Source organism: Myotis brandtii, unplaced genomic scaffold (assembly GCF_000412655.1).
Source record: "Myotis brandtii unplaced genomic scaffold, ASM41265v1 scaffold148, whole genome shotgun sequence".
NCBI lineage: Eukaryota > Metazoa > Chordata > Mammalia > Chiroptera > Vespertilionidae > Myotis > Myotis brandtii.
Window position 1 is genome coordinate 95,918 of NW_005355347.1, and position 26,066 is coordinate 121,983.

The window sequence follows — 26,066 nt, forward strand, 5'->3', positions numbered from 1 at the left end:
GGGCCTGGCCTAGCCTCTGAGTCAGGAGGCCCAGGCCCCGGTTCGCTCGCCCACCACGATGGCCCCGCACCGCTGAGGATGTGCGCGGTGTCCTCCCTACTCCGGCGGGTGCGGCCGCTGGTGAGGACCACCATGTCCTTGTGATCGCTGTACCTGCTCCCCCCCCAGGACCTGGGGCAGGTCCCGATCTCGGTGGTTGTATTGGGGGCGGGGAGGGGCTGGTCATAGATGGCGTCCAGGTGCAGGGCCGGGTTTCCTGGGTGCAGGTAGGAGATGGTGTAGGGGATGCCAGAAATGTGGCCCCCCGTGCAGTGCCCCTGAGCTCCCTCCAGACGCTGGCCGCCAGGAAGCCCCCGAGCTTGCTCACCACCTCCTGGCTCGGGATGTCGTCCACCCGCAGGAGCCCACGTCGCCCTCCAGAACGTCATGGCGGATGCCCTCTGTAGCCGGACAAGCAGTTCCTCTGTGTGAGGTTGGTGAGTGCTGGGACTTGCCGTGGGCTCATAGGAGGTGACCAGGCGGGGGTCCTTCAAAGAGCTCTGCACTCCTGCCCGCCGTCAGGACGTGGGCCAGTGTCTGAGGGTCTGAGGTGCCCAGGCTCTCCCGACTCTTGATGGCCTGCCGATGGCTCCCTGCATCCCCATCAGGCTCTCCGGGAAGCAGTAGTTACCCAGCACGACCTTGGCCATGTCCAGCACCAGGCTGGCAGGAAGAGGTGTGTGGGGCCAGCCAGGCCACAGAGCAGCTGGACAAGAGCAGGGCCCACCCCTCCTCATGGGGACCCAGAGGGGGCTGGCTCCTGCACAGAGCTGCCTCCTGCCTTGACCCTTGCTGCCTGTGTGGCTGCCTTCCTTCCTTGGCCTTCTCAGCGGCAGACAGAATGTGGAGCTGAGGCTTGGCTTCCACCTCCAGTTCGCCTTTAATCCCAGTTAATTCGAGCTCCTCAGCCCCCGGCTGGCACAGGCTGGTTTGACCCAGAAGGTATGCTGAGTCTCATCTTGCTGTGTCACTTCTGTGCATAATCATGGGAATAACGACCATTTATTCCGAGTTCCTGCCACATGCAGGCTCCATGCTGTATAGGCTGACAGTCTCCTTGCAAGTGGGGTCATTAACTTGCAAGTAAATAGCATTTCCCATTGCTTCTGGAACTAGATAGAATTCATTGGAGGCCTGGTTCTGCCGCTCTTCTCTGTGGCCTTACGTCTCACTTATTGTGTAATTAAGTGAGAAAATAGGCGTAAAGTGCTTCACAGTATCTAGCAAGAAGGAAGCACCTAGCTACTAATATGTTCCCCCTGTTAGATATTATCCTGTTTTTTAGCTAAAGAAACAGTTTAGTAGGTGGAGGTGGCATGGAGAGAAAGCCTGGGGGTCATCGGTTCACACAGTGCAGAGACCAAGTCCAAGGCCCCCATCAACTTCAGAGCTTGAAGTTTATTCCTAGGCCCTGACAGCTTCCAAATGACAGGAGTGGCATGTCTGGACCTCAGTGTGGGGCTGGTGAGTGAGAAGGGGACCTGTCTTCCCACATCTCAGAACCAGGGATTCCAGGTCAGAGGGAGTTAGCTCTGAGGCCTGAGGAGCATCCATTCTCCTGTTGGCTGAGAGCTCGGCCCCAGCCCACTGCTCACCTGAGTAGGACTTGGATCCCTGTGGTCCCAGGGCCCACAGGTAACCAGACCACTCCCTACCTGCATGGAGCACATGAGCCAGTCCCAGGTGATTGACTGCTGGACTCGCAGTTTCCCAGTTTCTGCTCCTTCACATGGAAGTGACGTGGGTCCTGTCTAGGACCTGGAACCCCTGCTTTTTCTCTGCATCCCTCCAGGGGTGGGCATTTCCCTCACTTCACAGATGAGACAACGATGGCTCAGAGACAACCACCACCGAAAGCATGGGCACACAGCCAGGCAGAGCACTGGGGGAGTGGCCTGGCTCTGCTCCTGTCACTTGGCCCGTTGTCTCCAGCACACATGTGGGTTGTGCAGCCAGCAGGCAGGCGCGCATGTGAGCCTCAGCAGGCAGCCGGAGGAGGCGGCCGTGGGGAGGGGGTCGGGCTTTCTCAGCACACTTGACAGCCACAATCTACTCTCTGGAAATCATTATCTGAGGATGTTTACCAAGTGGTTTATGAAGGCCAAAGCGGTCAATTAGCTAAAAGAAACATATTTTTAGCTCATTAGGATTTGTTTAATGCCCAAGTGACATATGGTCACACCACTCCACCATTTGCAGCCAATGAAGTGAGCCTGATTTATAATAATAGTAAGGCCTCCTTAGTCCCGGCTGGGAAGACTGGTCCTCCCGCTCCCCCTCCACTTGGGGAATCCCAGCTCTGAGCATGCATTCTGGTCTTCTGAGGACACATTTCCACATTGCCTGAGCCCAGGCACAGCCTCTGGACCAGGAAGGGTCGGGGCAAGGAACTGGAAGAAGTCTCTTTCTGGGGAAAGTGCTTCCCCTGGACTCTTATTAAAATGTGGGCTCAACATGGGGTGCCTGGAGCTTTGCTGCACCTGGATTTAGGCGTATGACCCAGAGCCTCACGGAGGAGAAACTGGAGTTTGTTGTGAGTCGCTGGGGTGACTGAGTTAGAGAGAGCCTGCAGGAGGAGGCAACCCGCCCTCCTGGGGTGTGGCCTGAGCTCATTGGGAGGAAATTCTGTGCCCAGAGTTCTCCATACTCTCCAGGAGCGAGGGATGTCTGGTGCTGAGGATAGTGTGTTGGGTGCAAGTCTCAGAATGAAAGCAGGAGATGCTATGCATTTCCCCACCCAGGCCTACCTGGCATGGCCTAGGGGCTACAGGGACTTGTGTGTGATCTTGGATGTTGAATTTGGACTGGGATGGAGTCGGAAGCCTCGGCCTCCCTTCGCTTGTACAGACAACCACATGGGCAGAAGTGTCAAGAGTGTGAGCTTAGGAATGCCTCCAAAACCTATGCCCTCTAGAGTAGAGACCTAGATTAGGTGACATGACTGCTCTGTGCTTTGGCTTCCTCAAGGAGAACCTCACAGCACTGCTGCAACAGCGTTCACAGGTAGCCTGGAGAATCTGAGAACTCAGTCGGAGTTGGTGCGTGTCAGCCTGTGACCAGAGCTCCTCTGTGAAGTTGGGGAGAGATGCCCCAAGAGGCAGGGGCTTCCCTTACGACCCTGAGGTACCAGGTACTTCTGAGGCCCCAAAACTTCCACAGATCTATGTATATCTGGAGGGTCTGTACACTTGGGAAATGCCCAGACTTGGGGTGCACTCCAGAGTGCATCCCACACTGACCCCGGCATAAGATTAAATGGCTCAGAAGGTGTGCTCTTGGGATAGTCAAATAAAGCATGCCTGACCCTGGGCAACCCAGGAAGAAGCAAGTCACCTGTTGCATCATGAATTCACTTTTGCAGTGGTCAGAGGCCTTATCTTTCTGGCTATTTATCCACCCACTCACATATCTATCTATCTATCTATCTATCTATCTATCTATCTATCTATCTATCTATCTATCTATTATCTATCTATCTATCATCTATCTATCTATTATCTATCTATCTATCATCTATCTATCTATTATCTATCTATCTATCATCTATCTATCTATTATCTATCTATCTATCATCTATCTATCTATTATCTATCTATCTATCATCTATCTATCTATTATCTATCTATCTATCATCTATCTATCTATTATCTATCTATCTATCATCTATCTATCTATTATCTATCTATCTATCATCTATCTATCTATTATCTATCTATCTATCATCTATCTATCTATTATCTATCTATCTATCATCTATCTATCTATTATCTATCTATCTATCATCTATCTATCTATTATCTATCTATCTATCATCTATCTATCTATTATCTATCTATCTATCATCTATCTATCTATTATCTATCTATCTATCATCTATCTATCTATTATCTATCTATCTATCATCTATCTATCTATTATCTATCTATCTATCATCTATCTATCTATTATCTATCTATCTATCATCTATCTATCTATTATCTATCTATCTATCATCTATCTATCTATTATCTATCTATCTATCTATCTATCTATCTATCTATCTATCTATCTATCATTTATCATCATCATCTATTCACCTCATGTTAGTTTTTCCCTAGAAGGTAATTGTGGACATTGTCAAGTGGTACAGCAAATATCCATGTGCTGTCTACCTAGGTTCTACCACTGATGTTTTATTACTCTTTCTTCATCGTACTTTTGTCTCTTGGGCTCCTTCTCTAATCCTCAAGCCAACCTATTTTTCGGGTGCATTTCAAAGCAAGTTGAATCTTGTGTTTATTTTAATCCTTTTTCTTTTTAATTTTTAAAGAATAAAAGTAAAACTTATTTTTACAAGTTAAATAATTCATAAATATGTCAAAATTTCCCCCCCAAAGACTTTCTAGCCCAGCAAATAGCAACAGATTAATGTGTTCATAGGTGGAAGCACATATGTAGAAAATCTACCTGCCCATCCATCCATGAATACCTACCCATCAGTCCATCTATCTCATGTCATTGCATAACAGTTTGAACAGTAATTTACATTTTGTTTTCATTTAGGCATACAGCAGAAACATCCTTCCAAGTTGAAGTATATGCATACAGTGTACCTTTTTAATGGCTGTGCAATAGTTCTTGATAATGTACTGATCCATCCCCCTGATGAGAGACACTTTAAGTTGTTTCTGTGGTTTTATTTCTTTCAATCCTCAAACAAGGACATGTTTTCATTAATTTTAGAGAGAAGAAGAGAGAAGAAGGGAGAGAGAGAAAGATCAATGGGAGAGAGAAACAATAATCCATTGCTTCCCATATGCACCCTGACCCACAACTTAGGTGTATATATGCCCTGACCTGGAATCGACCTGGAGCGGGCCTAAGCCAGTCTGGCAGCAGAGGCTCGAAACAGACACTGTGTGTGTGTGTGTGTGTGTGTGTGTGTGTGTCCACTGGGGGCCTGCCCCCAGCCACACCACGGAGGCTTGGAACAGGCGCCCCTCTGTGTTGATCTCTCAGGCTCCTGGCTGCACCTGTGTGTTGTTCTCTCCCTTGAGCAGCGGCTTGGGCAGGCTGGAAGCCTGGGTTGCTCCCAGCCACTCCTTGAGCAGTGGCCAGGGTGTGTAGGAAGCTTGGCTTCCTCCATTGCCAGGGGCAATCTAAGCCTCCAGCTCCATGGTCGCTGCCATCTTTGTTGGGTTAATTTGCATACTCACCCAGATTGGCTGGTAGGTGTAGCGGAGTGACACTAATTTGCATGCTTCTCTTTTATTAGTGTAGCTATTTTTCAGTACTTGTAAATTATATAATAAATGTATACTTTCTCTGTTGTTGTTCTTACAACTTGATGTATAATAAGCTGCCCATTTTGAAGTGTAGAATTTGGCGAGTTTTGACATATGTTATACACCCATGAAACTATCACCACAATCATGATAACATACCTTGTCCTCATCCCCAAATTTTCCTCATGATCTTTGCATCTCCATCTCCAAACACTATAGATTAGTTTGTATTTTCTAGAATCTAATCTAATAAAAGACAAACATGCAAATTGACCGTACCTTCGCTATGCCTTAAGCAACGCCCACCAGCCAATCAGAGTGACTATATGCAAATTAACCCAACCAAGGTGGTGGCCAGCAGCCACGGAGCTGGAGCGAGCAGGAAGCTTGGTTGCTCGAGTGATGGAGGAAGCCAAGCTTCCCACCTGTCCTGGCTGGCTCTGAGCTCCACTGAAGGCAACAAAGTTTTAATTATAGAAGGTAAATAAATCTCAGAATAAAAAAAAAAGAAAGAAAGGAGAGGCTGGGAGCTTCCTTCACTGGAGGGCTTGGCCAGCCTGAAAACGGCCCTCAGCCCCTCACCCAGGCTGGCCAGGCACCCCAGCAGGACCCCCACCCTGATCCGGGACACCCTTCAGGGAAAACCAGCTGGCCCCCACCCATGCACCAGGCCTCTATCCTATATAATGAAAGGGTAATATTCAAACTAACCCTAACAGCAGAACCACTGGGAATGACTGGTCACTATGACACACACTGACCACCAGGGGGCACGCTCAATGCAGGAGCTGCTCCCTGGTGGTCAGTGCGCTCCCACAGGGGGAGCTCTGCTCAGCCACAAGCCATACTGATGGCTGCCAGTACAGCAGTGGTGGTGGGAGCCTCTCCTGCCTCCTCAGCAGTGCTAAGGATGTCTGACTGCAGCTTAGGCCTGCTCCCCGCTGGCAAGTGGACATTCACCGAGGGCTGCTGGGCTGCCAGAGGGATGTCTGATTGCCAGCTTAGGCCCAATCCCCCGGGGAGCAGGCCTAAGCCAGCAGGTGGTCATCCCCCGAGGTGTCCCAGACTGCGAGAGGGCACAGGCCGGGCTGAGGGACCCCCCTCCCCCGAGTGCACAAATTTTTGTGCACCGGGCCTCTAGTTTTATATAAATGGAATTATATAATACATACTAATTTTTGTCTGTCTTCTTTTATTCACGTCTTTTACTTCAAGGATTTTGAGATTCACTGATGTTGTCGAGTGTACTATTAATTCTTTTCTTTCTTTCTTTCTTTCTTTCTTTCTTTCTTTCTTTCTTTCTTTCTTTCTTTCTTTTTGTGGAGTAGTAGTCCATTCTATAGATATAGCACAATTTGTTATCCACTCATGTTTTGATAGACTTACATGTGAATGACTCTTACAATAAACTGCTGTGAAAGTCTGAGTATCAGTCTTTGTGTGGACACAGGCTTTTATTTTTGGTAGGACAGGACTGCATGTCTAATGTCCTAAGAGACTACCTAACTGTTTTCTAAAATTTAAATTTCTACCAGTCATATGTGAGTCTTTCAGTTTTTCCACATCAATACCAACAATTGATATAGTTAGACTTTTTATTTTAGCCATACAAACAGGCATATAGTGGCTTCTCACTGTGATTTTAATTTGTATTTCCTTGATGACTTATGGTGTTGAGCATCTTTTTATATACAAGGTGTCCCAAAAAATGTTTACACACTTTAACAGCTGATAGCTCAATTTTGAAAATGAAATGTATTTCATTAATGCTATTTCATTAATGCTATTTTAAGACACAGTCACATTAGATATTAACATGAAGATCCAAGTATCAGAATATGGGTATCATCCACAAAATTGAGTAAAACATATGGAAAGACATAAATAAAATCAATAATTTTATCTCTATACTAGGGCAAGAAAATAACTGATAAATATGATTGAATATCTTGCTTTATAATTTTTATCAATGTGCATTTAGTACAATATAAATTGTCTTTATAATTATTCAAAGTGTCTGTATACTTTTTGGGGGAACACCCTATATTTATTGGCCATTTGTATATATTCTATGGTAAAATGTCTGTTTAAATCTTTTGCTCATTTGCTGGGGTTGGGAGGGGAGGGGAGTTTTTCTCCTATTATTGATAAACTAGGAGTTATTTTTATATTATGGAGATGAGTCTTTTGCCTAATACATGTATTGCATTTATACCAAACTGTGGCATGTCTTTTCATGCTCTTAATGAATTTAATTCCAATTTATCAATTTTTCCTTTATAATTTATATTTTTGTCCCATATCTAATAAATCTTTGTCTATCTCAAGGCTACAAAGCTTGTCTTTAATGTCTTTTTCTAGAAGCCCTTTAGCAGGGGTGGGGAACCTCTGGCCCATGGGCGGTATAAGGCTCAAGAAATCATTTGGTCTGGCCCTACCAAGGCCTTAGGGGTGGTTTAATTAAATGTTTGACCAAATAGAGCTGCTAATTTTTAAGTTGATAATTTTGTATGGTCTGATAATGATGTTATAAATATCCAAATGACCCTTGGCATAAAAAAGGTTTCCCACCCCTGCCCCACAGTTTTAGGTTTCACATATATAATCCATTTTGAGTTAACTTTTGTGTATTGTGTGCAGTAGAGGGTCAGGGGTTATTTTTTTCCATGGGACTATCCAGTTGATCCAGCACTAATTGTTGAAAAGATTTCCACTGAATTGCCTTGGCATTTGGTCAAAAAGTGATTAACCACATACGTGTGCGTCTATTTCTGTACTCTCTGTTCTGTTACATTCATCTATTTGTTTGTCTTTTCACCAATACCATACTGTTTTGGTCACTACAGTTTATAGTACGTCTTGAAATCATGTAGTGTGAGTCTTCCAACTTTGTTATTCTTCATCAAAATTATTTTGACTTTTCTAGTTCCTTTGATTATCCATATAAATTTGAGATTCATATAAAGGATTTTAGAATCAAACAATTGATTAGGATTGTGTTGAATCTATAGATCAGTTTGGAAGACAATTCATAATTTGTCTTCCAATTCATAAATATGGTATATCTCTTTATTATCTGGGTCTTCTTTGATTTATCAGTGTTGTATGGTTTCAGTCTATGTATCATGTAAATATTTTGTTAAATGTATAATTAAGTATTTCTTGCATTTTTGGGTGCTATTATAAATGATAGTTTTTCTTTAAATTTTCATTTCCAGTTACTCATTTTGTATTAATCTTATATCCTGCAATAGGGTTAAATTTATTTATTCATCCTAGCATGTTTTTTGGAGATTCCTAAGAATTTTCTAAGGGTGTATTCATATTGCATTTCTCTATTTCTCATCCAAGACTGCACTTCTTGTCCTTGCCTTGTTGCACTCATTAGGAACTCCGGTGTTGGGTCCTGATTTTAGGGGAAGATTCAGTCTTTCTCCATTAAGTATGTCAGCTATATATTGCTTGTTTTTCCATAGATGCTCTTTTTCAGTTAAGAAAAGTATCATTTATTCATAGTTGTTTTTGGAATGAATATTATTGTCAAATGCATCCATTGAGATGATCATATGTGTTTCTTCTCTAGTTTGTTAAGATGGTTGATTACACTGATTGGCTTCCTACTTTTTAACCAGCCTTGCATTTGTGTGGTAGATCTCACTTGGTCATGAGGTATTATCCTTCTGATATGTTGTTGGATTCAGTTGAAGAGCATTCGGCTAAGGATTTTGCAGTCTTCTTTTCTTTGGCTTTGGTATCAAGGCAATGCTGAACTCATATTTTATCTCCTACATATTCCTTCATTTTTCTATTTAATGGAATAGTTCATGTAGAATGAATATTATTTCAATTATCAGAGGAGCTGAGAAGTATTGCTCTAGGCAAGGAAGGAGGGCTGGTTCTTTATTTCTTATTCCAAATTCTCAACCAGGCATGTCAGCAGTTTTGTGCTATTAAAGGAAAACAATAACTGAAATCCTAGAATGTAGATTCTCCAGCATTAATTACTCATATTAGAAAGTGTTCACAGCCCCCAACGCCGACACCATTTGCCTGATATGAAGACAGAAAAGAACTAGTGGTTCTCAACCTGTGGGTTGCGACCTCTTTGGGGGTCGACTGACCCTTTCACAGGGATCGCCTAAGACCATCAGAAAACACATATATAATTACTTATTTTTTTGTGATTAATCACTATGCTTTAATTATGTTCAATTTGTAACAATGAAATTGGGGGTCACCACAACATGAGGAACTGTATTAAAGGGTCGCAGCATTAAGAAGGTTGAGAACCACTGTTATCTGTGGGTGTAGCTCCCACCAGGGGGTGCTGTGTGCCAGGCAATGAGCCTGGTGGTGTCCAGGCCTTTTAACTTGGATGAGTTCTGAGATGTGTCAGGGCCTCAGAGGCAGAATAGTGATAAGGCCTATCACCCGGGAACAAGGCCCACCTGCTTTCTCTGCAGGATGGAAACCTCTTTGCAGAACATGGTGGTCCTGCCCCTTCCTTGCACCAAACATATTCTGTGCAGTGGGGCAGACATTCAAGCGTAGAGACAATGAATGAGGTTAAGTTGTGCCCAGAGACACCTTAGAAGTGAAGCACAGGAACGCAAGTCCTAAGGAAGTTCTGGATTTTCACAAATAAATGAGAAAGACATTTTGAATCTTGAGGGAATTCATGGCTAAGAATCATTTTCACCAGGAAGGCAACACAGTAAGAATAGCAACCAAGGTCAAGTCAGTTTCCTGCTACCCCAGATCCAGGGCCTTGTACAATGTTGGTTCATGGATGATGCCTTCAGTCAGAGGCCTCACTCACACTCCTCGTCGAAGGTGGTTTCTCCTACACTTCTGGTCCTGTTTTGTGGGTGAGGAAGCTGAGGCTGGGGGAGTTTACAGAAGTCTCCCAAGACCACAGAGCTGGGGAGCATGGAGCAGCTGAAGGAAGGGAGGACATCACCACCCTCTAGGGATCTGCACCTGCTTACCTGGGCTTTAGCTCCTGGGTCCGTGTCACAGTTCCAGGCATGACTTGTGGGGGTGACGGGGGCAGCATGAGCAGGGACTTGAGTCCCTATGGCTTTATTAACCCCAGCAATGCCATGTCTCTGATAACTCCAGAGCATATGGTGTGCTGTATGTTGGGGTGAAGCCACCCCCTCCTGCCTCTGAGGGAGCCAGGCGATAACATGGGCTGAGTTGGGTGGGGTCTGGGGATGGCTGGGAATGGTTAATAAATCGCAGTCTTGGGAATCTAAGAGCAGGAGCCACCTGGGAAGCCTTGGAGCCGGTAGGGGGCAGACACTGGAGGGCCTGGGGCCTAGGGATGGTTCAGGTCCAGGAAGTGAGGCTGGAACCACTCCCCAGGATGCCGCCTCAAAGTGAGGACTGGCTCTGGGCCAAGGAAGAGGGGTAGGGAGCAGAGAAGGGAAGGGCCTGGGCCAAGAGGCAGATGTTGACAGGCCTTCTGGATGTCTCATGTCCAAGGTGCCTGCTGTGGGACTGATCCCGAGAGGTGGGGACGCTGCCTGGGTCAGGACAAGGCCGTCTCTAGTGACACTGAGAGTCCTAGCCCCTGCATGTCCTCCTTCATCAAGCATCCCGCGAGCTCTGTACGAGGGCCACTTCGGTTGCATGTCCTGAGCCAGGCTGCTGAGAGGGCTTGGTCTGCGGGGAGTCTGGTCCCTGTTGGTGGGTCTGGCTCCATGGACAGGCTGGCTCAAGGTTCGGAGGGCAACCCAACCAGGAGGGCTTGGAGGAGACGCTTAGAGTCACACAAAGGAAAGGGCGCAGTGGATGGAGAGAGATGGCTTTGGAAGGCAGATGGATTTGGAAAACAATCATCCCATTTGCAACGTGTTAGATCACTTTTTTCGAACATGGTCTTACTTGATGCTTTAAAAACACCTTTATTAAGATACAATTCACATGCATACAGTTCACCCACTTAAAATGTACAATTCAATGTTTTTAGTATCTTCACAGAAATGTACAGCCATCACATTTCCATCACCTCAGAAGGAAACCTGGAACTCTTCAGTGATTCCCCCACCTGCCATCCCTCATCCCTGCTTCCTCACCCCAAGAAATCACTCTACTGACTGTCGCTATAGAGTTCCCTGTTCTGGACTTGCACATGTGTGGAATCATACAGCACGAGGTCTGTTGTAACTGCTTCTTTTACTCAGCATAATGTTCTCAAGATTTATCCAGGTTGTAACTTGTGCCAGTATTTCCTTTTCCATTGTGCGTATAGACCGCATTTTGTTAATCCATTCAACACTTGACAGACATTTGGGTTGTTCCCACCTTTGGCTCTTGTGAATTATGCCGCCATAAACATTGGTGAGTAGTTTTTGTATGGACATACATTTTCATTTCTGTGGGGAATATGCCTAGGAGTGGACTGGTTGCATCATATGGTAACTCTATGTTTAACTTTTTGAGCAACTGCCAAATTGTTTTCCAAAGTGGCTGCACCATGTTACCTTCTCGCCAGCAGTCTCTGAGGGTCTCAGTTTTTGCACATCCTTGCCAGCACTCATGATAACTTATATGTATGAATCTAGTCATTTTAGTGTGTACAGTGGTTTTCATGGGCAGTTTCTTAATGATTAAAGATATCAAGCATCTTTCAGGTGCTTATGGACCATTTATGTATTTTCTCTGGACCAACATCCATTCCAATTCTTACCCATTTTTAACTGGGTCATTTGCCATTTCATTATTGAGCTGTAAGAGTTCTTTATATATTCTAGATAAAAATCCCTTATCAGATACATGATTTGAAAATATCCCTCCCATTCTGTGGGTTGTCTTTTCACTTTGTTGATGGTGTCCTTTGAAACACAAGGTTTTTAATTTTCATGATGAACACTTAACCTATTTTTGTTTTGTTGGTCTTACTTTGGTTTTATACCTAAGAATCCTTTGCCAAATCCAAGTCCATGAAGACTTACCCTGATGTCCCTTGAGCATCTGCTCTCCAGAAGGCTTCCTGCTCTCTCTCTCTCTCTCTCTCTCTCTCTCTCTCTCTCTCTTTCTCTCTCTCTCCACTAAGAAAAGACATTCTTTTTCTAGTGCCTAGCCCTCTTCCGGAAGATCCTGCTATAATTCTACCAACGTTCCCTCTCAATGGTCCTCTCCCACCGGCTCACCGTCGTCGTCTTTCTCTGGCCTGTCTTGTCTGGTGCGGCCTCACCCTGTGTCTCGAATCATCAGACTCCGCTGCTTAGAAGAGCTTGCCTGCCCGACTCCATCCTCATTTATGATGATTTCTTCCCAAGACTTAGCTGTTCTTACTGCATGTTTTTGTCCACTTTCCCCAGGTCCATCAAACATATCTATATGTCTGAACCCCAATAATTAACAGGTACCAGGGTCTTGTCTGTGAGGCCCCTGGCCCAGGCAGAGCAAGGACATGGAGCGTGTCTCTGCGAGCCCCAAGCATGCGGCTAAGTTTCAGGTTTGGATGCGGAGCGCACGGAGGAGCTCTGATGCATGTGCACAAGAGGCCCCTCACTTCCAAGCCAGGTACAGGGAGGGAAAATGGAGAGGGGGGAATGGGATATAGAAACGAAGGCTCAGAGCCAAAATGGCAACAGAAGATAAGAGTGGCTCTGATGCTTTCCTGCGCGTTACTCAGAAAATGGGAGGCCCGAGTGAACTCCCCTAGGTAGCAGGAAGCGGCTGTGCTATTTTTTGGAGTGATGTGCAAGGACATCAAGGCTCAATGAGCCCATTGCCTTGACATAGCCATGAGCCAATAGGTGATACCACACCCCATGCCCTTCCGGCCACCCTGCTGCTCCCAACTGACCTCTGCTGTCAGCCTCTGAGCTATCTGTGACTATGGACACCACATACGTAACATGCTGTCAACAAAGACCCTGATACTAATTATACAGGGAAGCAGGCATAAGCCAGGACCATCCCTGGCAAACCAGGATGACGGTCACAGAACCCGAGGGAGAGGCTGGTCAAGCACGGCCTGGCAGAAGCATTGCCCAGGCAAAGAAAGAACAGTTCTGGCACTGACACGGATGCCCTGGAGGGGGGCCCACGTGCCTCCGCAGTGAGTGTGATGCTGGGGTCCTGGGAAAGCACAGGGGGCACCACTCACTGTCCAGATCCGAAGACACAGGAAGGCTGCACCTTGGACACTGTCAGGGATCCAAACAATGTCTGTGGCTCATGCTCTTTAGAGCCGGGTCTCCCTCCCTTCTGCGCTAGCCGTTTGGCCTGTGCAGTGGTGGCCTTTGTTTCCTGGTGCGAGGCCCCACTTGCCTGGCCCGGGGAGAGCGGGCAGCGCATGCCGAGCTCCAGGCACCTGGGACTGCAAGTTCACGCTGACTTTAAAGTCTGTCTTCCCCACCTGTCCACCCAGTCAGCCTCATGGTGCTGACAGCGGGTCAGGGACACATGGTGCCTGCACAGTGTGAACAAGGGAAGGGGCAGAAGCAATGGGCGTTTATCTAGCCTCATGCTGGCGTTCCCCCGCCTCAGTGCTGGGGACCCCAAAGACAAATCACGCTCCCAAGGGGGAGGACAAATATATCAAGAAATGACTGCGAGGATGATTGTGGAGACACTGCTGCGGGCGTTCCTCACCTTCCTGCCAGGTGCTGTGTGCTTCTGGCGCTTTTATTAGCTGCTCCCTTCTGCGTAAGTATCTTCCTGGGATGCACCCGTCTCAGTGTGGGGCTCATTGATGTGGTGAATGTCACGCTGGGCATTCGCTGTGCTGCTTGCTTTTCCACTCAACATTAGGTTCTAACAGCTAGACATGCTGCTGCACACGGGCCACAGGCTTTTTATTTGCTCTATGTTATTCCCCCAAATGCATGCACTGCCCTTCAGTCAGCTGTTCGCCCACCCATGGGGTTTGGTCCCAGGGGTGAGGGACGGGATGGGAGGCTGCACTGTCAGCGAGGGGTGGGCATTGCCCTGGGCAGAGGGAGAGGCTGAGGGAGACGCAGCTGCAGCAGGGGCTTCGGCCAATTCCAGGGAGCTCTGGAGCAGGAAGGGCCCTTCAGAATTACCCCGAATTGAAGCCAGAGGCCTTTTCGCTCATAAAGGTTGGGGTATAAATGTCTGTTCTCATGCCTGGTCTGGGGGTGCCCCAGCCTCCCTCCCTGGCTGTCCTCGCAGTCCCTCCACTCCGCTCCCACCCCGCTGTCTCTCTGTGTGGCCTGTGGCTTCTGCTCACCCTCCCTGAGCCTCTCTCTTCGCTGCTCCGGTCGGGACAGTAGGTCACACGAGGGCTCAGGACAGCCCAGTCTTGCCAAGCCATCACTTTGCTGTGTGCGATGATGGCAATGCCACTGCTCTCACGTGACAAACAGGAACACGGTTAGGAAACCACCCTGCAGGTGACAGGTGGTCCTCAGGCCCAGGGCAGGTGCTACACGGCAGGGACCACAGGGTGGCGCTGTTGCCTTTCCATCTGTGATGGGGTGAACCGCGAGGGGAAAGGGTGAAGATGCGGCCAGAGCACACTTCTGGGGCTGCTCCTTGCATGTCCTGTGTCCTGTCCCTGCACAGTCGCCCACACCAGTCTGTCCTGAGCCACAGGCTGTGTCGGCCCTCCAGGATTGACAGAGACCAGAGGCTCTCGGGCCTTCTCCCGGGGGGGACTTGCTGCCTCAGGAGGCTCAAGACGAGACGCTGTCAGGTCTCCATCCCAGGCCAGTGACAACTGTGACAGAGGCACTGGTGTTCCTCAGAGCCAGGAAGACCAGCCCCAGAGGGTCGGGAAAGGGGCCAAGGGGTGACACTAGAGCAGGGTCCCAGCAGGTGGACTTGGGCTGTGGAGCGGGGGTGGGGTGGCTCAGACGGTCACCTGAAGGCCAAGAACAGGGTGATTCTTGAGGGCATTTGGCTGGCGCTGGGCAGCTGAGCGGGGACATAGTGGAGTGGATGCTGGAACTGTACTGCCCAGCATGCCAGGTGAAGGTGACGCAGGGCCAGATGTGTGTCTTAGCAAGAGTGAGGCCTCTCTCCCCTGACACGTGCGGAGGGTGAGGATGGCACGGCGGCTAATTATCCTTGGTCTCTTACAAATATCTGCATTCATGCTCATGCCCACACCCGCATAGTCACACACATGCCCTTACACAGACATGTCCATCCCCCTCACATGGCAGCACCTCTCCATCCCCTCCCCTTCGCCCACCCACTGAAAGAAGGGCCTGTAGGGAGGGGTGGGCAGGGTGTGGGGCTGAGGGACCATCGGGCCCAGGTCTCACATCCACAAAAGGCCACAGATTAGACGTTTGACTTTATTTCCAAGTAGAACTTTGATGCAGGCGTGGAAACACGCCATCGGGACAGGAAGACACCCACCACCCATCTTTATGGCTGAGCACATTGTCGTACCAGGAATTCGTGTTTTCTAAAACTCTAGTAATCAAACAATGATGTTTCATTGCAATTTTATGTTAAAGCTGTTCATTGGCTCCATGTAAACATTCAGCACAAACCTTTTTTTTGTAACATACTGGGAGCTTCCACCAGTGGGCATGGCCCAGGCCTCTCTAGGCCTCCGCTGGGCTTGGCCCTGGCCAGTGGTCAGAAGGGCGATGGAGGGAATCCTCACCATTTCCAGACTCTTCCTCACCCCCTCCCATTCCATGCGTGTCTCGAGTCAGAGGAGGAGGAAAAACAGAGGAAACAGAAACCATGTCCTCCTGGGTCAGTGAGGGCTGGCGCGGCCCACGCCCAGACCACGGCCTAGATCACTGCTCCGGAGGCCGGATGCAGCACAGCCTGTGTGGGGAGCGGGTTATGCTGAGCGAGGAGCTGAGATGCAGGCCATAGGCCCAGCCATTAGGGCGACTGTGTCTGCCCCTCCCAAACCACCACACGGCCTGAATGCACGGGCAGCAAGTGGCCCGTGAGAACTGTTGGCCATACAAGCACCGTGCACACTGTGGCCGAGTGCCACTGCCCCGCTCTCTCCCCTGCAGTTGGTTTAGGGGCACCTTCCCAGTGACTCTGGGGTGATGCTAAAAAGCACTGGCCACTGCGTCAGCACCGGCACCGAGCAGCCAGAACATGCCCTGGATGTAACCGGCAAACCAGTCCCACTGGCGAATACTAGCCAGTCTCCGCCCAGTGCCCCGCGCTCCCCACCTCCCAGCATCTAACTGACCTGTAGCTACAAGGTGACCTGCCACACTGTGATGGGGCACCTGGGAGGGTCCTAGGCATGGGTGATAGATTGCCCTATGGAAACCTGTGAGGTGGAGTCAGATGACTGATGGGTGCCACTTGACCTGTCTGAGTTTGGGGTTCTGCGTGTATAAATTAGGGGTCACAACGCCTGTCTCACTGGGTTGTGGGGATGTGAAATGACTGGTGTAAGCACATGGTCCATTTCTTTCCCTCACACTCCCCGAGGTTATTGGAATAAGCCCCAGTCCCTTCCACGCCTCTAATTTCTCTAAATCTCTACACATCACCTACCTGTCTAGACTCCTGTGGCTCACCTTGCTCAGTGTTCTGCTGACTCTGGATTATTTTTTTTTTCTTGTTCCCCGTTTGTCATCTCCCTTTCCACCCCAACAACCCTTCCGGGCAGCCCTGTTCTCTCCAGGCCCTTACCTCCCTGCCATCGCCTCCCCTGCGTGAAACCCAGCGGTATGTGTGGGGCGGCCCTGAGAGGGAGAGCAGGCTCTACCTGGAGGGTGTGACAGTTCCCTTTCCTTCTCCAGGCTGGCATGCAAATGGACCTCGTCCCTGTCGCGGGACCGTTCCTTACGCCCCTCCAACCTGGCCTCCCCGCCCGCAGGCGGCACTACCTGCAGCCACACTCTGCCACACTCATCCCCTCATAGTGGTACTTGAGGGTGGGGACCCCCATGTCATCCTTGTAGAGGATGGAGATGGGGCTCAGTTTGGTGGGCACACAGCAGGCCTTGCCCACCTTCATGGGGAACTTGAGGTGTACCAGGGTCTGCACAATGGCGTGCTTGGTCGGGGTCACGTCATCGGCCAGCGGGAAGAAGCAGCCCCCCTTACACTCGTAGGCATCGTACTCCTTGGGCGCGATGATCCAGCTGTCCCAGCCGATGTCCTCGAAGTTCACTCGCAGGGAGGTCTTCTGACAGTGGTTGTTGGCCCCAGCGCTCCTCTTCCGTCTGGCTAAGGATGACCCCGTGGCCATGTGGCTTCCCACGTCCCCCTCGCCCTTGCTCCCCCCCGCCTCTGGGCCATGGGTGGACAACTTCTTCAGCACACTCTCCTGCTCGTGGCCTATCATCTCCCTGAGCTCCAGCCGGGTCTCCTTGGTCCCATTGCTGCGGTCGTTGGAGAAGACAACGAAGAAGGGCAGGTTCCTGGAGCCGGGGGGGACGCTGATATCCAGCTTGTGGCAGCCTTTCCTGTGGCTCCGCACGGCCACTTCCAGTTTGTTTTTGCTCTTGGTGGAGTCGGCCCTGACCCACCGCTTGACAGCCCTGGAGATCTCGAAGGTCGCCCAGCCCTCGTCCCGGATGTCCTGGGACAGCAGGAAGGCCTTGGCTCCCGCAGAAGCATCCCCTGTGTCCGCTCCACCCAGAACATCATAAATGGCGATGTTTCCCTTCAGCTCATGAGAGGGGGTCTCGTGGCTTTGGCAGGAGCTGTAGAGCCGGAGTTCTGCCCTGGTGATCTGCTCATGCCTGGGGATGGAGATGTTGAAAAGCAAGATGTGTTTCTGGAAGGGGAAGTCCTCTGTGGCAGCTACAGAGACGGCATCTGAAATGCAAATACACAGTGATGGGCACCTGCTGGGCGGGTCTGGCTCATGACACCAAGCTGAGCGCATGGCTCCCATGAAAGGGCACCTGGGATGACATTGTCAAATCTCTATTTGGTTCCACTTAAGCCCTTAATGTAGAAGAGGTGTCTGAAAGGTGCACTTAGAATCGTGCAAAGAAAAGCAGATGCAGCAGATGCTGGCATGGGAGGGAACAGGCCCAGGTTCCACCAGGTGCCCCGCAGTGCAGGGGGGACTTTGCACATACATTTCACATGACTCCTCACGAGGATCTAATTGTTATTTCACTTTTACAGAAGTGGGAGTGGGTTTCAGGTGTTTAACATCCAAAGTGCTCACATTCTGCAAAGATCCTCATTTTTTTAAAAAGAGCCAAATACACCAGCAATAATACTGTCATCTTCTGAGAGCTGATCCTGAGTGTATGATTTTAAACGATGGTGCATGTAACTTAGCCGACACTGTCCTGGCTCATACTAGCTGCCCAGTCAATATTTCTGTGTCCTCCCCAGGCCCTCCGCCCCACCGGTGCATGCCCTGCCTCCCAAGCACTTGGCCTTTCGCACAGTTCTCTGTGGTCCCCTCACAGCTGTTCGAGCCCCTACAGACCCCGCTGAGGCGCTTTGGCATATCGAGTAATGTGGGGTCTGTGAGCAGTGCGCTAGGGGCCTCGTGTGCTCCTGCCTTAATAGTGGCTGTGGGCTGCAGTCAGATGTCTCAAAGCAAATGCCCTCCTCCCTGTCTGTGAAGGCTGTGAAGGGCAGCATGCGTGGCCTCCACAGGAGTGCTGGCCAACGGCAGAGCTGGGGCCGTCAGAGCGCTTGTTTCCGGGGCACGGATATGCTGAGGGTGGGGTGAGGTGCCCCTCGATGACTCTAAGCGCTGGACTCCCAGACTGTGGGATTCAATGGTTAGGTCCAGCCAAAGAAGCCCTAAAACAGAGGACACAGATGTACCCTGGGGGCCTGGTGAGATGCTTGCCGATTGTAGTAACAAAATAAAGCCAGTGTTTTAAAAATCAAGCAAGTTCACATAAAATCTAGATTTTCCTTTTGGGCAGTCAGGAAATCGGACACTGCTGGGCATGCATTGTGAGCACAGCGCCCTCGAGGGGGGCCTGGCGGCTGTGGCAGGAGCAAGGCCTGCAGGAGCCTCCGGGGCTCCAGCCCAGGGCGGAGAAGAGAGGCCCGCGCCACACCACACCACGTGGGCTGTTCAGAGGGAGGATATCGCAGCAGGAGACCCGCCGCCACGCAGGGGGCCTGAGGCACAGGGCAGCTGCTGACCAATAGGGTATGGCAGTTCCCTCGGCATCTGCAAGCCTCGCCCTCCTGCTCAGTCATCTCACCTGCGTTGATGGTGTGAATTAGTGCACATAAGCCTTGAGTCGACGTTTGCCCTCTTCCAGTCCTCCCAAATCAGGGCCATTCTTATATACTTAGAAAATAATTAAGTAGTCCTCCAGTGTTAATCTCTCAGGGGCATTAATATGAATTTTTTATACCTTTTCATGAGAGAGATGTTCTCTCAAAGTTTAAAAATATACCAGGTTGGAGGCCCAATGTGCAGTCTGTTTCTTGGTGGGAAGGGGCCAGTGGGAAGGGGGGAAACGGAGGGAGGAAAGGAGGGGGCGAGGGCGCAGCCATGCCCTCAGCTCCCACTGAGCCCAGGAGCCCAGGCCCAGGGAGGCTCCCCCAGGGCAGAGCTGCCAGGGGCAGGCCCTGCGGCTCAGCTGCCGGGTCCTGCAGGGAATGCATTAGCCACACTCCACTGCCCGGCACTTGAATGGAAGCTGGTGAAACTAAACAACTAAGTTACCCATTTCATTTCATTTTAATGAATTTAATGGAAACTTAAAGAGCCTCCTGTGGCCAGTGGCCACCATAGCGGGCAGTGCAGCTGTGGGTACTATGTCCCCTGACCCCTGACTCCCGACCCTCAGGGCCCTGGGGGAGCAGACCCTACCTTCCACGCTGAAGCTGCGCACGATGTTGGACGCAGGGGTGGACGACTTGTCGGTGGTGTATCTGTTGTACAGGTCGATCATGTACTGCGGCGGCTCTGCTTGGGTTTTGTCCTGGGCCGGGACCCCGCTCAGGTTGAGGCTGCGTAGGAAATCCACCTTCATGTTCTCCAGGAACATCCTCAGGTCGAAGGTGCCTCCCTCCTGCTCACCGCCCTCTGCCGCTGGCAGCCGGGCATCTCCCCTGGCCAACGCCCGGGCCCGGGTCTCCAGAGGCTTCCCCTGCCCAGAGCAGGCCAGCAGGGAGAGCACCGACAGGGTCACCCACAGCGCCCCGAGGCACATCTTGGGACAGCACTGGGGTCCCCTGGACGGGAGACGGCCGCTGGCCACCTGTGTTAGCGGGTGTGGGCAGGAGCCCGGGAAGAGCAGGCCCGCATCGTCCTGCCGACCACTCTGCACACAGCGCCCGGCCAGTTCCCAGGCTCCCTGCCGCCCGAGCGTCCTCCGCTCTTCTTATCGGCCCTCGCTGCCTGCTCCCACCTCTTATCTGAGGCAGCGCTAAGCTAATGAAGGCTCTGTAAACATCTGACAACACACAGGCTGTGGGAAGAGCACGGTCAGCTGCAAAGAACCCGGATTTCTCCGGGGTTATCGCCCCCCTAATTAGGATCGTTCTCATTTCCTTGCCAGTTCTGTTCAAAAGAATCTCAAGACAGGGTGATGTGTGCTCTATCTCCTGGGCCACAGGAGCAAGGGACCCAGGAAACAAACACGACAAGAAGGCCTCCAAATATAGAAGCAACACAAACCCCCCAGAGGCCCTGCAGACTCCGGCTGAGCGGGTGCTGGGTGCGGCCGTGGCAGGGTGAGTGGGGGGCCTGCTCCCTGTGGAGGCAGGACCGGCAGGTGTGGCTCAGCACTTCCTGCCTCGGGGCTTGTCTGTCACGCTGGTTCCCGGGCATTGGAGACCACGCGAGCTGGTGGCACGTGGTTCGGTGAGGCGAGGAGACGTCAGGCGAGACGAGGATTCCGACCCAGCTCCTGCCTCATTCCCACAGCAGGCCCCGGAGCGAGGCGCTCCGTGTTCTCAGCGTCCGGTTAAGAGGAGAGTCGCCGGAGGTGGATGCACATGTGCTGGAGCCCACGCAGTCCCTGCACACCCTGGTCCGTGGCAGGGCTGCTTTCTGCCTGTCGCCTCGTCCAGGTCTGACTTTGCTGGGAGCTGAGGAGGAAGCCCTGTGCCTTCCAGCCTGCTCCCCAAGGCTGGCCACCAGGGACCCCCAAAAGCTCTGTCATTGGCCTTGTGTGTGGGTCTTTGCTCATGCCAGAGGGTGGCGCCTGGACCACATTCCTCATCCAGGGGAACCGAACCCTGCGGCCTGGGAGACACGCGGGAGAGTGGAGCTCTGAGCTGGTGCGTGGCAGGGAGGGCCCTGCCTGAGGAAGCTCGGCAGCCACAGCCCACAGCCTCCTGCCAGGCCCCAGGGTCTGTGCTATTTTAAGAGCATCATGCCCACACTTAAACTCTCCATTTCCATCAGGTGTGGGTTTGAGCAACGCAAAGAATGAGCCTCATTAAAACCCCTCAGGGGTCTACCCTGAGGAGCACTGGTGCGGTGTTTGCACAGCAGCAGGGTGCTCCTGGGAGGGTGGTGGGCGCTGAGCAGCTTCCAGAGATGGAGGAGGGGCCGTGGCAGGTTGAGGTCAGAGGTCCAGTACAGGGCAACACCAGGAGCCTGCTAGCCAGGCCTGGGCAGGACTGCTGTCCCTATTCCTTGGGGCCCTGCCAGGGGAGGGTGGAGGGAAAGGGTGTCACTCAGGATGGCTGCTTGGAAAAGGGGAAGGAAGCCTCCTGGGCCTGGGCTAGCTCAAGGCAAGAGCTAACTCCTGCACTGAGGGAGGGGCAGGAGGCCGGGGAGTGCGGTGGGCCGGAGGAGCCGGCAGGAACCCCTCCCAGAACCCTCCCCTCACCCCACCCCACAGAAATCTCTCCCACTGCAGGAGGAGTGCAGGGCTGCATGGGGTGGTCCGAATGCGCCCGGGGAAGCTCAAGGGGCCTGATGCTTTTGAAATACCTACAGGTTTTCTTTCCTGATTGTAACAGCAGTACACAGTGCAGATAAGGTGGGAAATGCAACACACTGTGAAGAAGGAAGTAACCTACAACCTCATGGTGCAGTCATGCCCACCGCTAACGTTTCGAGAAACATACAGCTCCAGTCTCCTGTCTGAAGCCCTTGGGCCAGGAGTGTTCTCCGATGCAGAGCTCCGGTTGGGGATGTGGTAGGGCATGCATACTGTGACATCCCCAATGGGGTTGGGGTGCAACCTGCAGTCAAGCTCATTGATATTCCTGCAGTGAAGCGAATAAAAACACGTACCCATTCAGGTTGGGTTTTCCATGAAAGGAGTTAATAGAAACTGCAGGTTTGCTGATAGTGTGGGGAGTGGGGGTCTCAGGCAGAGGATGGGGGACTTGCTTACACGTGGAGTCACCACACCCACCGGTGGAGGCTCCAGGAGCAGGGTTCAGAGTCTCTGGTCCCGTGAACTGTGGTGAGCCGGTGCCCAGCACTGTGCGGGGCAGCGTGCCTGCGAATTTCTGGAATTATCTGCCCCCAAACCCAGAGTATCCATATGTCCAGATCTCTTATGTTTTTTTCATTTGAGAGTGTGCAGCCTCTGGTCCCTGCTACCTGGAAGTCTAGTTTGTTCCCTCAGGGCATCTCCTTTCTAAATTGTCCAAGTGCATGTAGGTTCACTTAGTCCAAAGGGGCGGAGGTGAGTGGTGTCAGCCCAGCTTCTTAAAGCTGGAAGGCGGGGTGGGGGCGGGGAAGGGCTTCCAGCGGGTGCTGCCTGCTGTTGCTTCTCCGTGACACCTGGCTTTGCTGTTGGCGATAGGCCGCATCTCACAGCTGCTGGGATGCCTGGCTGGCCCAGGCGCCTGCCCAGGTCTCTGTGACGTCCTCCTCTGTGCACTATGCACGCACGTGCAGTGGAACTAATTCAGCATAACAAAGGGATTCTGACACATGCCACAACATGATGGACCTTCAAGACATGCTGAATGAAGTAAGCCAGTCACAAAAGGACAAATAGTGAACTTATACGAGGTTCTAGAATAGTCCAATGCATATAATCGTGGTTGCCTGGGGCTTAGGGGAAGGAGGAATGGGGTGTTACTGATTAACGGGTACAGAATTCTAGTTCTAGAGACGAATGGTGGTGATGATTACATAGCAATGAGCATGTACTAAATGCTGCTGAACTGCACACTTAAATGGTGACTTTTATGTTGTGTGTACTTGGACACAATTTTAAAAAGTTGAGGTGTGCCATATAGTTCCTTTTGTTGCAGGTTGCAGAAAAGGAGAGTGCTAACAGGCTTAAGAAAACAGTGGGGCTAACTAATGACAGCTGACAAGTCCGGTGAAGGCGTGGCTTCAGCAGAGCCTGGCCCGCACAGGCGGAGCTCCAGGGGTGTTCTCTCCACTCGAGGGACTTTCACTGTGCCGTCTTCGTGCTCCTGGGTGCCTTGGAAAGAAGGCTCAGCGCATCTACCCAGTGGGTGAGGAGCAGAAGCCTCTTTTCCAGGAAGTCTCAGTTAGTCTCAGGTGTCTCCTTGTTCCTCATTGGGTCATCGGCCCACACCCAGCCAATGCCTGTGGCCGGGCAAGGCAATGCCTTGACTGGCTTAGGCAGGGGTGACTTCGCTGGCAGCAAGGAATGAGAGTCACGTTGGGATGACTCCTTAGAGGGGCCTCGGTCCAGTCACCAGAAGGAGATACCACTAAAGGATTGTATAAGCATCTTCCCTTGCCATAAAACATTTTTCATATATATACTACATTTTTAATGACTTAACAATATCCAACCGTTTGGTTATATCCTAATGTATTTAACATCACCAACTATAGGGCAATTAGATTATCTATTAAGATAATGTTGCTAAGCACATTGTTATAGTCTATATTTTATATTATTTTCTTGACAGTTCATCAGAAATGGAATATGTGCATGAAAGTTTACTGGTAAACATTGCAGTTATTGCCCAGAAACGCTCTTTTAATAATAGACACTCTTTTGCATAGCCCGAGAGCATCTGTCTTACCACCCCACCAGGAGTATTTCCTCATCTTTAGTAACTTGATAAACAAACTTATGTTAATGTGCGTGGCCAGCTGAGCTGGACTGATTTTCCCATTTGATGAGCCACATCAGTGCCTGGACATCAGCCTTCCAGACGGTGCAGCAACAGCACCTCTCACCGCAGCGGGCCAGGCTGTGCTCGGGAGTTGTTTTGGTGGCACGCTGTGTCCAGGGGGGCACAGAGGTCCCCAGAGGCCCGGCCTCCCTCAGGGGCACAGAGCCGGGCGCAGAGAAGCGCTCCTTACTGCTGTGGTCAGTGCAGTCGGATGTTTCCATCACTTCTCCTATTGCCTTGGGGTGGCTCTGTCCTCCCCCCTGCAGAGCCCCTGCTTGGCTGTGCCCTCAGGTAGGGATGCCTCATGCTCTCCTCCCCACCGTCCTGCGCCAGGGCCAGTCCCGCCTGGCCTTTGGTTTCTGCTCAGCACTGCCCTTCGCCAAGCAGCCTGTGTATTCTGAGCAACAGACTTACTGGGTTTGTCTGACAACCACTACGAAGGGCCTAGGACTGCTGCCTGCTGGTGGCTTGAGTTGGCACATCCTTCTTGCAGTTTGGTTTGCCCTTGAGGCCCTGCACTCACAGTGGCCGAGGCTCCTTGGACAGGCCTCCGTGCTCATCGCTGTGTACGTCCTTGAACACTCAGGGTGCTCCACGGGGTGTTGGCCGGGCTGAGGATGGGGCTGCCAGCTTAGCCTTGTCCTAGCTATACTCGATGCCCAGATGACAAGCATTCCTGTGCTGTGGTGACTTTAACCAGAGCCTCCGTAACCTCGTCTCTCACAGGACTTGTGAACTGCAGAACTAGGGTCATCAAGTGCAATTGCTATGGGAGACGTAAATTTAATGAGTAAGAGGGCAGATGGACTCATTCATTTATTTCAAGGATTGCTGAGGCCCATCCCTTCAGCAGACACAGAGCTCAACCTTCATTCATGGAGGCGGGGCCATCTGCCTGGTTTCTGTGAAGCAGCTGCCTCCGGGGTGTTAGGAACTCCTGCTGCCCGGGGGGCATGGCGACAAGGACACCACCAGTCCCTCCCTGAGCTTCTCAAGCCCCACACTCACCCACACGTCGCTAGAGGAATAGGAGCTGCAAGAAGGAAGCATGAGCCAGGCAGAACAGGGGGTGGGTCGCTTCGCAGCTCCGAGCCTCGCCTCCCTGCGATCCTCTTGGCATGTGAACAGTGTGAGCTCCCTGTCCCAGGACGCTGCAGGGTGGTGAGCACACTATAGAACAGTGGCTCTTCTGTGTGGCCCCTGGACCCCCAGCAGCAGGGAACTGGTCAGAAGGGCAAGTCTTGGCCTGAGTCAGAACAAGGCCGGGCGACCTGGCCGAGCCCTCCAGTGACTCTGAATCATGCTGGAGTGTGCACATGGGTTTTGATAGAGGACGTCCGCATGAGCCGCCAGGAGGCAAAGTAGCAGATGTTGCCTCGCATGGTACTCGGCATTTAGTAGGTGCTAGAGCAGAGACTGATAACCAGTCCATTCCTCTGCTCACCCACCCGGGGCTGCTGGGAGAGACGGGGCTGGGACTGAACCCCACCTGAGAAGGAGAGTGGGCCGAGCTGGGCCGAGCATCACCCCTCAGGCAGGAGAGGGAAGGGAAGGGAAGTCTCAGAAGTGTCGGTGTGCCCAGGGGGCTCTATGTGTCCAGCTTTGGTAAAGGAATAGCCTCGAACTGAAACGTCAGGGTTTTGGTGCACAATTTACAGTCAGAGCTGGTTCTGCCCTTCTGGTCTCCCCCCACCCCTCCAGCTCTCCGTGGCATGGATGTCATCACACACATTTGCTCAAGTGGGATCTGCAATGCCTTTCTGCACCAATGAGTCCAGCCCTTCATCCTGGTGGGGCCACCTCCATTCCTCTCCCTGTGAGCCCCTCATGCCC

General features: G+C 51.2%; 2 protein-coding genes across 2 annotated transcripts in view; both read right to left on the reverse strand.

Moving 5' to 3' along the window:
* RBP3 (retinol binding protein 3, interstitial) overlaps window positions 1-11,848 on the reverse strand; it is a 16,944-nt gene extending 5,096 nt beyond the window's left edge. The window contains 8 exon segments of the mRNA XM_014535671.1: window positions 55-316; window positions 319-402; window positions 405-440; window positions 443-551; window positions 553-623; window positions 626-703; window positions 706-745; window positions 11,792-11,848. Of these exon segments, the coding sequence (XP_014391157.1) occupies window positions 55-316; window positions 319-402; window positions 405-440; window positions 443-551; window positions 553-623; window positions 626-703; window positions 706-745; window positions 11,792-11,848 (737 nt within the window).
* Window positions 11,849-15,580: 3,732 nt separating this feature from the next.
* Window positions 15,581-20,577, reverse strand: GDF2 (growth differentiation factor 2). Its single transcript, XM_005861308.1, has 2 exons — window positions 20,029-20,577; window positions 15,581-18,041 (listed from the first exon to the last, which is right to left on the reverse strand). The coding sequence occupies exons 1-2, from the start codon at window positions 20,369-20,371 to the stop codon at window positions 17,101-17,103; spliced, it is 1,284 nt and encodes a 427-aa protein (XP_005861370.1). The 5' UTR covers window positions 20,372-20,577; the 3' UTR covers window positions 15,581-17,100.
* Between the last annotated feature and the right edge of the window lie 5,489 nt (window positions 20,578-26,066).

What these genes read in the sequence shown, in the direction of transcription:
- GDF2 (XM_005861308.1), bottom strand. Translation starts at nt 20,371, where the DNA reads ATGTGCCTCGGGGCGCTGTGGGTGACCCTGTCGGTGCTCTCCCTGCTG. An exon ending in GCGCAGCTTCAGCGTGGAAG is followed by an intron (nt 18,042 to 20,028) that starts GTAGGGTCTGCT and finishes TTTGCATTTCAG; the next exon opens with ATGCCGTCTCTGTAGCTGCC.